Source organism: Corylus avellana, chromosome 2 (assembly GCF_965113065.1).
Source record: "Corylus avellana chromosome 2, dhCorAvel1.hap1.2, whole genome shotgun sequence".
Taxonomy (NCBI): Eukaryota; Viridiplantae; Streptophyta; class Magnoliopsida; order Fagales; family Betulaceae; genus Corylus; species Corylus avellana.
The window spans coordinates 11670405-11682616 of NC_142491.1; the positions used below are offsets into that span (position 1 = coordinate 11670405).

General features: G+C 33.9%; 1 protein-coding gene across 1 annotated transcript; it reads left to right on the forward strand.

The window, feature by feature from the left end:
* Positions 1–8964: 8964 nt before the first annotated feature.
* On the forward strand, positions 8965–11482 carry LOC132184525 (DUF641 family protein (DUF641)). Its single transcript, XM_059598196.2, has one exon. It carries the CDS (start codon positions 9163–9165, stop codon positions 10633–10635), a length of 1473 nt encoding a protein of 490 aa, XP_059454179.1. The 5' UTR covers positions 8965–9162; the 3' UTR covers positions 10636–11482.
* Positions 11483–12212: the final 730 nt, after the last annotated feature.

Below are 12212 nucleotides of genomic sequence, written 5' to 3' on the forward strand. Positions count from 1 at the left end.
GCCCTGCTTCCTTATTCCTTTGAATCTGATGAGGCCACAGGAGCAATGTAAAAATGCCTTACAAATAGAGTTGGAGGTTGTAGAAATTTTAAAAGAATATGGTTGTTTCGTGACATTAAATATGAAATTTGTGTTGTTGATATTTTTTGGGAATGCTTCCTTCATATGAAAGTTTCGGAAGACCAAATTACACGGCGCAGAATTGAGAATTGTGTCCAAACCAATTGCTACTCGAGAATGAGAATGATACACATTCATGCAAGAGCCTGTTTTGTGAGTTGTATCTTGGAATGTTGGGAAGAGAATATGAAGAGGCACTAAGATGTTATTTATACACAAAATCCTTGAGTTCCAACTTTTGATTTGGTAAAAAGGGTTTATAACTGCTCTCTCTTTCTCTTAATTGAAGCAATGATGATCAACATCCTCAAGAATTACTATGTAGATTTACTCAAATCTCAAACATTGTTTTCTAATTAATTTGTTAATATTTTTTCATGCTGGTATTTATTTATTTATTTTAAAATATAATAAATAGGAAAAAATACATTATTTCCCGAAGTTGTACCACTTTTTTTCTTACCTCAAATGTTTAAAAATTGACAATGTACCTCAACAAAGTTTATGAAATTTTCAATGTAACCGCCCCGTTAATTATTTCTATCTTCTCTAATTAAAATGATTGAAAATACCTAAATGCTCCCATTTTCCTTAAAAAAAAAAAATAAAAAAAAATAAAAAGAAATTAAAAATTAAAAAATAAAAAGAAGGTGGGTCGGCCACCTTCAAGGGGCCAAACCCCATCTAACCAAAATGGGGATGGCTAGAAGCCCCATTCCAGCCAGATGGGGGTGGTTGTAGCAGCCCAGTTTTCTTTCATTCTTTTTATTCATTTTTTGTTTTTTTTAAATGAGGTCAATTTTGGAATTCAATGCGTGAACATTGGGCAATTTCAAAAAGTTTACGTAGAAAAAAGCATGTGCACGTAAGCAATTTTGGTAAAAAAAGACGAAAATGACTAACATATATATGGGTTACATTGAGAATTTCTAAAATTTTGTTAGGGTACATTATCAATTTTTAAGTATTGGAAGCAAAATTAAAAAAATTGGTAAAACTTTGGTGGGGATAAAATGTGCTTTTCCCTAATAAATACTAAGATGATAAATGTTGAGTTGATAAAGGTGATAATGCGAATGTGACAAATTTCAAACAATTTAATCAAGAAATATTGTTGATTTTTTTTTTTTTTTTAAAGTTACTTGACAGATTACCCTGTCAGTTAACTAATAATATTAGAAGGTTTATTATGAATTATATATTTTTAGTCACCATAAAACATTAAATATTGGTTCCTCTACATGCAGGAGCCACTGTTTGGTTTTGGTGATAGTTTGGGAGCTGTAGAATCGTATGTTGCAGCGGTGACCACGGCATACAATGATGAACATTCCACTTTCAAACAGATGCAGCTTGACATTCAGTGCATCAAGGAATTTATGAAGGATCAACAGGACTGATTTGTATTTCTTGTTTTTCGTTTGTGCCCCTATTGTCAATGTGTGATAAAAAGGGGGAGTAGTTGGGAAAACTTTAAACTTTATTGCAAATTTGTGTTTAAATTTTGCAATATGTCATTTTTTGGTTTTATCACTGAATCGCCAAAGGAGGAGTTTGTTAAATATTTTATTGGCTAATTTGGTTCTCAAAACCTTGTAAGTTTTCTTTATTTGGGTTTCGGTCGCAAGCACATTCGGTTTAGTTTGAACGGGAAGGCACCATTCGCTGGAGCATTCGCAAGGCTTCCGAACGGTTGAAGTTATCAGAAAAGGAAGTATGCTCCATTTGCTAGATGTTTGCAGGACTGTCCGAACGTGATGTGTTACATAGTAATACTCGAGAGCTCCATTCGCTAGTCGTCAGTTGGGCCGTTTGAACGGGAGATGCACATAGTAGATCCATAGAGCCCCATTCACAAGGCCATTCCCTAGTAGTTCAGACGAGACATGACAAGAATATTTTTAACCTAGCTATATCTGAACAGATGTCAAGACTGTCCGAATGAAAGTTGGAAATTGCTTTTTTAGGGTTTTTCCAAGTTTAGCTTGGATTTTCATAAACCCTAGGTGCGTCCAAACGAGATTGTCAGCTGTCCGAGTGTTGCCTCAGATTTTCCATATTAGGGCTTTCTTGTTCAGCAAGGAAACCTTATTATTAGTTGTCTATATATGGGGCTCTTTAGAGCACGATTTTTTCAAGCAACTAAGGGGTCAAATTCTATATTGTGCTAAGAGAAAATTGTGAGAATTTAGAGCTTCAGTGCTATTTTCTCTTAAGAGTGTTGTTGTGATTTGAGAAGCTGTTCTTCATCAATAATCAAGAAGCCTGTTAGAGGCTTTGACATGGGAAATTAATAGAAGAAGTTTCCAAAGGCTCTGGGGTAACTATTGCGGTAGAAGGCAATAAGAGTCGCTTGTCAGACAAGATTGAGTCAACTCTAAAGGTTTTTTAAGTGTGAAAAACTTGTAATGCCTCGTTCTTTTATAGTGCATGATTTATTGGGTCTAGCTGCCCCGGAGTAGTTTTTTCTTTTGAAGAGTTCCTCAAAGGTGTCAACTTCATCACAAAAATATCTGTGTTTCTTTTGCTATACTACTTTACATTTTTTAGTGATTAATTGTTACATGCTATTATTTTTTTAATTCCGAATTATTTTTAATAAACACCTATTCGCTCCCTCTAGATGTATTTTGGAGTCTATTTATATTTTCATTGAGAAAACTAGAACTCTATTTGAGTTCTATTTTGTATGTGAGTGCATAAGCTCGTCAAAACTTTAGCTCTCAATTTTTTTTTTTGGGGGGGGGGGGGGGTGGGTTTGTGTGGGTGGGCGGCGGGGTTAAGTCCCTTTGCCAAGCCTAGTCTTGTTTCTTAAATTCATGACTTGGGCTTTTGATCAAAATCCTGTCCATGTCTTCTAAGACCAGCCCCATTAGGATTTAATTCATAATCCATGTGTTATAAATAAAACCAAGCCCAAATAATATTAAAAGCCCTTTGCACTATGGTCAAATTACATCATCTTGAAGAGGGATTTAGACGAAAAAAATATAACCAGCTCTAATAGGCCTCTAACACTTCTCATCTCAAGACTTGTTACAAGTTACGTACTATTAATTACAATTACTCTCACTAAACAATTGTAATTTCACTCTAGTTTATATTTTTGAATTTGATCAACTAATCCATAAGAAATACTTATTTATTGTATATTACCTCTCTATAGAATATTCCGTAGTTGAGTTAAAGTCAATTAAGACTTTAATTTCAAGTCATTACTTCTTATCCTTAAGTTCTCAATTTAATCACATGACTATTCTGTTTACTTTGCGAAATTTCATCTCATTTGTACATAAAGTTTCAATAACTTATACCAAAACACTCAAGTTTGAGATTCAGAATAATCATTTTCGTTAAATCTATACTAAGTAGAGTATTCCTTATCACTTTGATGTTTATAAAGAACTTGGATTTCATCCTAAAGATGGTGTTCCTACAATGTTATATGCTATCACTTAATGCACCGAGATTTTGATTGCAGTATAGGTCTCACTCCTAAATGTATTAAAGTGATCAACATTTTACATTTGAGTTCACCGCCTTTTTAAGATTTAGAGTAACTATTATAAGTAGTCGTAAGTGTACATTTATTCTTTGACAATTTTAAAAGAATGATGATGCCCTCATGACCCGTTCAATGCATTTCATCTCTATGCTTCTGCACCAACACATCACTCCATTCAACTTTAAAAACTCTTAATGTTGGGTTGCTATCTATAAAAAAATTTGCAATGTCACATCTATCATTGGAATTTAGGGTTAAATCAAATGGTTGATGAGTGAAATGTCCCTTATATCCCTATAAATTTTATAAAATTACAAAATTACCTTAATTAAAAATTTTAAAATGCTGATTTTTTTAAATAGAGGCGTTTTGGGTGTTTCAGCTACGGTAACATTGTAGTTGGCTTTTTTTTTTTAATTTTTTTTTTTTACAAGTATTAATATTAATTCAATAGTTGATTTAATTTTATAGTTACATTATCAAATTATAGGTCAGTAATATATCACTACTATGTATCATTACTCTTTGACTAGTTTAATCCAAGTGCTCTTTCAAGTTTGGTTAGAAAAGGCCCCCAATTCTTTTTCACTGAAAAGATAAATAAATAAACCATAAGCGATTCAAAAGAAGAATTCCTTTAACAGATTACTGAGACTAGATGAACAAAATCTGTGTCGTATGAAACAAATAAAAATGAACAAAATGTTGAATAATACAAGGTTTTCAACTATGGTTCTAGGTTCCAACAAACATGATTAAGACATATAACAAATGTCCTTCACAATCTAAATTATTATTAAACGACACCAAGGTGGTCGTATGAGTCACAAATTAGTTAAATTAAAATCTTTGAAATTGGGGTTGTTGGGACGTTTGACTTGCAATGGAATCTTCACTTCCTATACTTTTCTATGTCAATTATATGGTGAAACAAATAATTCCCATGTGTGACAATTAGAGGGCCACAAAAAAAAATCTGACAAGAAAAGTGAAAAAAGATAAAGAATGGGAGACAGAATCAAATCCAACAGCACCACATTATTGCAACTCCGTGAAGCCTAGTCATTGAGTGTCATGTTCTCTCTTCTTCTTCTTCTTCTTCTTTTCTTTTTTTTTTTTTTTTTTTTTTTTTTTTTTACATGTCCACACAAGTAAAAGTGATGGAGAATTCGAACTAGTGACCTCCGCTTCATAAACCATAATTCACAGCCGATTGAGTTACCTCTTAGAGAAGAGTGTCATGTTCTCTAATTCAATGCCATGTGAACATTAAAAAGGTAATTAACTTCAATCCTCAAATACTCTACCAAAGCACACTTTTTTTAGGGGAAATAGTTTAATGTGACAATTCTTTTGTTTTTCTGAATTTTTGACTTTCTTTTTTTTTCCTGAATTTTTTTTATTCCATAATTTTTTTTAAATTTTTTTTTTAACGTTGTATATTTGTTCTTTTGAGCGTGAAAAGAGGGACATTGCAACATCTTTAGTTGAACATGGTACAATGTAAATTTGTAACAATAGGTATTTTGAGAGATATTGTCATTGAGATGGTAGTTTGAGTAATTAGTGTAGTTTTTCTTTTTTCTACTTTTTTAATTTACTTCTAGAATACTGCTAGGGGTTTTAGTGTTTTACATCTCTTATTATAAGTTCTTTACAAACTAACGTATCAAAATTTTAATGATGAACAAACAAAGCAACAAAATTTTGATAAAATAAATTTAGGAAAAATTTCACAAAACCTTCATGACTTTCCACTCGTTTAGACAATATCTCCTAAAGTTTAAAAACTCCCAATTAAAGGTATCGAACTTTTAATTTCTTTCAATTAACCATTTTCGTTAGGATTTTCTATTAATTTTTATCAAAATTCTCAAAATACCATTGTTTTTTATTTATAAAAAATAAAAATAAAAATAAAATAATTGTAAAGATGTAGCAAAAAATATTGCAAATATGTTTTTTCTTTCTTTTTTTTTTTTTATAAAAAAAAATAAAGCCATAATCTTTAAAAAAAAAATTTAATAAAAAAATTGGGTATTTTGAAAAATTTAACAAGATTTTACTGAAAATTTTAATGGAATGGGGCACTTGAAATAAATTAAAAGTTCGATATCCTTATTTAAGAGTTTTTGAACTTCAAACATACTTTCAGAACACGTGAAAGTTCAAAAGAGTTTTATAAAGTTTTCTCATAAATTTATTTATTTAATAGCTGCCATAACAGTCTTATCTTTCACTATCTCACCAAGAAAATTACTACCATGAAGTAATCTCAATTGTAATTTTCACTCAATGAAATAAAAATAACTTTAAAATTATAACTCAAACAATGCTTGTACTGGGATCCTTTAAGTTAGATAGCTAACCCCATGCTCGTACTGGGATCCTTTGAGTTAATTATATCATAGTCAACTCTTAAATCTCACTTTGACTTCATGCAACAACTATAACCTACCCTGTTAATTATAGCCGCAATTGTCACCAAACAAATATTTTCTCTTGGGTCAACTATCAACCTAGAAACATTACATTGTCCTATTTTATGGGAAAAGTAATGATATTGAATAAATTATTATATGTCAGTAGTATAAAAATCTACTAAATATCATTCTTTTTTTTGAAAATATTGCCCATAATTTCTCAAATTTGGAAGTTCTATTTTTCTAAGGCTCCATTTTTTTCTATATAAAATAATTTATGAAAAATATTCTCCATATTTTTCAGTGATCAAAAAAAATTTAATAAACCATTTTCTGAGTTCGAGAACCACAGGATCACCGCCTGACTTCTGTCAAAAGTCGCCGACTGTCTTCTGCTGTCGTCATTTTTCGTACAAGCTAAACGTCGAAAAATACTTTCATCGGAGACTAAGTTGTCAAACTCTCAATAGCTTTTGAGACAAGTGATAATTTAACTTGGTATCAGAGGCAAAGGTCTTGAGTTAAAACCTTGACTCCGTCATTTATCTCTCATTTCAATTAAATATTTCACGTGTTGAGCTTTACCTAGTAAAATAGAGTTTAAGCCCACAAGCAAAAAAAAATGTTAAAGTAATGATTAAATAATTAAATTTACATTTTTTTTAACTTAAATTTTTGGGACAATTTGGGACAATTAATAATTTAACGAGTTATGAACATAGTTCACCTCCAAAAACAAATATTACATTCAACCTATTTTGTTAAACAGGAAAAATTGGGGACATTTCTGTTGTTTTTTTATTGGGAAAATAAATTAAGTACATTGATTATTTCTTTTCCAAAAAATTTCCCTTGGTTCTTCGGTTGGTAGAAAGGTGCCTCAACTTGTGAAGAGTTCCACTAAGTAGTGTCTACCTAAAGCAGTGCATGCGCTTTGAAGGTGCATAAAGCAGCCATCATTGCATTCCAAAATATACTTGTTCATTGTAGGAAATCTGGCAGAGATGGAAAGGCCACTTTAAGGCATGATGAAAGAAGTTTATCAATCAAAAGAGAAAAATTGGATCTGTAAAAGATTTCATCACAGAAACAAGAGGACATATGATATATGGGCCATGGATTGAAAGAATAAATATTTGTTAGAAAATATGTATGGAAAACGGAAATTATAAAGGCAAAAAATTAACGAAATCAAGGCTCTATTACAATGACGATACCTTTAGAATGTCCTTTTTTTTTTTTTTTTTTTTTTATGTCCACACAGTGATGAAAAGGGGGGGGGGGGGGGGGGGGGGGTGGCTGGGTGGGGGGCGGACGGGCGCTAGGCCATGCCCCATAATTAAGTAATTAATAAAGCCAAAAAAAAAAAAAAGTAAAGAAATTTCCTCCAAACCATTTTAGAAGAAATTTTTTTCAACTTACTTTAACAAGTGACAAGTGTCATTTCTCACATGTTTTTTTTTTTAATATTTTAATAGTCATTTATTGTAATTCCACTAATCTAGAAACCAAAAAAATTTGAATAACACTTATCACTTAATAGAGTATGTTGAAAAAACTTTCCTCCAATTTGGAGGAAATATGTGTAAAAAAAAAAAAAAATTATCACCCTAAAATTTGGAGGATTTTTTTTTTTTTTTTTTGAAGTTATTTTATAGCATTTTCTTGCTTTAATACCCTAAAATAGACAATCTAGCCATCTAGGTGTGGTAAAAAAAATTATACAGTATTTTTTTAATGGTCCAGATGTAATTCTAATTTTTTTTTTAAAAAAATTATTTTATATATTTTCTTTTTATGAAAAACAAAGATAGTATAATTAAATTTTGGCCGTTGAAAAAAATATAATATATATTGTAAGTTAAGTCCATTTCTTTCAAGGTAAATATTCAAAGTATATTAATTTCTCATTTCCCGATAGTCAGCTTGGAGGACAAGCCTTCCTCTCTCCTCCCTCCCTCTTCCCCCTCCTCTTTCCCTCCCCTCTTCCCTGCCTGTGCGATTTTTCTATTTGTTCCCTTTTTGCTTAGAACTTTTTTCTCTTGGTGTCCCATAGCACAGCAGCCGTCATGACTCCACCTTGCCATCTGCACTGTGCTGCCGATCTCCACTACATCTCTCCATCGCCTTTTTTTTTCGCGCCGCCGGCAGCCTCCTCCGCTCCTTACTGCTATATTGTGGTTTTTTTGTTGTTTTTTTTTTTCCCTGTATTTTCTTGTTTGTTTTGTTGTTCTAGCGTTTGGGCTTAAGACATGAATAATTTTTTGGCCTTTCGGGTAGAGAAGGACTAGTTTTGGTGTGGTGCTTTTGTTCATGCCTGAAAAATGGCTACCTATGTCCCGGATTGAATTTGCATCAGGCAGATCTGTTCTATAAGATGAAGATTGGGCATGAGTTAACGGATGTAGATGTCATAGAATTTCAATGTAAGATTTGTATGTTTTTGACCTCTATGACGTGTAAGTCTTTAGCTTCGACTATGAATTTCAGAACCTTATACTCTATGATAGTAAGAATTTTTATACTCTTGATTATTCATGAATGAAATCAGAATAAATTTCTCTTAAAAAAAAAAATTGTGCTTCCTGATATAATAAAGGGAGGAGGAGGAGGAGAAAGTTGTTTTTTTTTTTTTAAAAAAAAAAAAATTACTTGGAAGAATTTCTGTTAATTTAATTATTAAAAGTGTAAATAATTTTTTTTTTTTTTTAAAAAAAATACATACCATCTATACAGTCATCTTCCCAATGCCAAAGTTAAATTACATTTCAAAGCTTTCCATTGGCCGGTCACAGACACTACTCACCATGACTGTTAGGCTAGCCTTTTTTCTTATTACCGTTAATCAAATACCTCAAAGAAAAGTCAAGCACCAAAAATAAGGAAAAATAAAAAATAAAAAAATAAAAAAGAGAAGCCAATAAACAATGAAAAGAAAACCCCAGCAAGCCAAACCCACATACCTTCCTTCCAAGACATCCAAGGCACCCATCACAGCAAGCACAAGCAGTAGTATAACCCAAGAATTCTCTCTCGCTCTCTCAGAAACCTTTCAATCTTTGCACGAAGAGAGGGTCCAGTTCCAATCCAAAGAGCACCCAGAAAAGCGAAGAAATGACGGACACGGATGGGTCCTCAAAACCCCCACAAATCTCTGAAATGTTCCAAAAATTCGCCCAGGCTTTCAAGTCCAAGACCTTCGAGTTCTTCGCCGACATCGAAGCTGTTGAAGACTCCGATGGCTTTTACATCCTTGACTCCGCCGAAGAAGTCATCACCGACCAGAAGGTCGTGGTCATCAAACCGGACCCAATTCACGGTACCCCTCTGCCCGCACAACCATCACCATCACCAGTACCAGCACCGCCACCGTCAGTGATAGCAAGGCCGTTGGGGCGGACCCAGAGCAAAACCATCAATACCCAGATGGCCCAGACCCTGATTTCTTCGATTTTCGCTAGCATTTCCTCGTTTGAAGCTTCGTACTTTCAGTTACAGGCTGCCCACGTTCCGTTTGTGGAGGAAAGTGTGAAGGAGGCGGATAGAGCTTTGGTCTCACACCTTCAAAGGTTGTCCGAGTTCAAGCAATTCTATAAGGATTGCTGTAGAAACTCTGATTTTGGTTCTGATTTGCCAATTGGGTCTTGCTTGGAAGCTCAGGTGCAAGAGAATCAGAGCAAGCTGCGCACACTCGGGACCGTCTCAAACCGGTTACAGTTGGAGATTGATCAGAAAGACAACGAGGTTTTGGCTTTGAGGAAGACGTTGGGTGAGATTCAGAAGTCCAATTTGAAGTTGGCGAAGAGGTTATCGGGTAATTTGAATTCATGTTGTGAGGTTTTGTTCACTGTTAGAGTATTTGATTCTGTTTTACATGATGCTTGTAGAGCAACACATAGGTTTACTAAGACTTTGATTGAATTGATGAGAAAAGCTATGTGGGATTTGGATTTGGCTGCCAATTCTGTATATTCGGATATTGAGTATGCAAAGAAAGAACATAATCGGTATGCTTTTTTGTCATATGTTTGTTTGTTGATGTTTAGAGGATTTGATTTAGAGGGGTTTGGAGTGGGTGAGAAGGAATTTGTGTCTAATGGGCATTTTTCGAACTCAGAAGAGCATCTTACTTCTTTGAAGCAATTACTCGAGCACGTATCTAGCAATCCTATGGAGTTGCTAAGTATGAATCGGAACTGTGAATTTTCAAAATTTTGTGAGAATAAGTATCAGGAGCTTATCCATCCTACCATGGAATCATCGATTTTCAGTAATTTGGATCCAAACAAAGCGATATTAAATTCGTGGAAGTCATTGAGTGTGTTCTATGAGTCATTTGTCAGAATGGCAAGCTCGATATGGACCCTACATAAGTTGGCCTTTTCGTTTGATCCCATAGTTGAAATTTTTAAAGTTGAGAAAGGGGTGGATTTCTCGATGGTGTACATGGAAGATGTCACAAGGAGATGTATGTTGCCAGGTAAAACTAGAGCAAAGGTGGGGTTCACAGTGGTTCCGGGTTTTAAAATCGGCAGGACAGTAATTCAGTCTCAGGTTTATTTAAGTGGCTTGAAATGTACAGAATAGTGATCCATGGTTCTGCTGTTCAGGAAATCGTGGCAATCTAGTAGACACGAAAATTTTATTCGGTTATCCGAAAGAGGCTGCTTTGGTTTTGGTTTACAGGCTTGGCAGAAATTCAATGTTTGGAGTTTACAAATTGAAGAATGCATGCCTCTGTCACTCTACTTGAGAAGAAAACTGCAGGAAATACACAGATATCAGCTTCTTGCTATGCTGCTTTAGGAGGTACTGTGGTATTGCAGCTCTTTTGGCTATCATGTGATATGTAGCTGTGGTTCCATCTGGTTTGCATATGTGGTTTTCCTTATTTATGCTGTTAAGTCATATGTAGAGAAAACTGTATAGGGTCCTTTTCCTTTTCTCCCCCCCTTTTTTTTAGGTTCATCTGACACAAATACATCATGAAAAATTTGTATCTTAGTCACCCTAACAAATAATTATAGTGTTTCGACTTTCAATTGTAAATTTTTAATGCACCGACGAATGATTTCACCAGTAAGTGTGGGAGATAGTTGTTACATACTTCTAAGAAAAAATTGTCATGGTGTGAATGGCAGAAGAAATGTTGCATTCCCATCACCTTGTCCCCATTCTGTCTGTCTGTGATGAAGGGGCTCAGATGTTGGACCCCCTGTGTTGTCTTTTCCAGTTGGCTTATTATGCTTGATGATGCACTTTGCCTTCGAGCATCTACTTATATCATAGTTGTTGTTTTATATCAACCACCTGTATTGTAGAGGGAATGGGAATGACTACTAAGTTCGTTTCTCTATTCTTTGGATGTTTGTAAAGAATGGAAAGGAAAGTGAAATTAGTAGTATTTCTTGTTTGGAGGCATTTTCGAAGGAATCAAAAGAAATGATTACAGACACTAATTCTCTGAAGAGTAAGAAACTTTTTCTTGTGTTAAAATCTTGATGTAGTATATTTTAAGTGGTTGATGTAGTATATTGATGGGTATGAAGAGTAACGTTACTCAATCTTGACAGGTAAAAACGTAATTTTGAAGAGAAATGTGCTTTCCATTCCATTCGCCTAATCCTGCCCCATCCAAAAGAACTCAAGTAAAAATGCAATCCATTATCCATACAACTATCATGGACACTCATCAAGTCTGCTTGCCCTTGTTTCCAAGTTTTATTATTATTTTTATTTTTATGAGCATTTGCTTCTATCATTATGCTCTTTTATATTTTATTTCACTCATCATGACTCTGTTTCATCTTTCCTGCAATGTTTACACCCTATTGATTGCTTCCCATGTCTGATCTTTCATTGAAGTTCTTTATACACCAGTCTCTGACACATCTGTTTTCTAGTGGTTTCTAAAATGAATGTTGATGTTATTCCTCGCTGCAAGTGCCAAGTCTCCTTATTTTGTCGATGATTCACAGAATCACAGTTTTAGATTTGTGATGTTGCCTTGGCCTGGGCTCTTTTGAGTACTTGGAGGCCACTTGCAAGACTTTTGTATCTGCGATGGGCCCCCATCCCCCCAAATAAGGGTTCACCACTTACCTTTATAATTATATTAAGCTTTTGACTCAACCACTAACAAGAAAAGTGTGCAACTCAGCTGA

Coding starts and splice junctions, on each gene's coding strand:
- LOC132184525 (XM_059598196.2), top strand. CDS start 9,163: ATGACGGACACGGATGGGTCCTCAAAACCCCCACAAATCTCTGAAATG.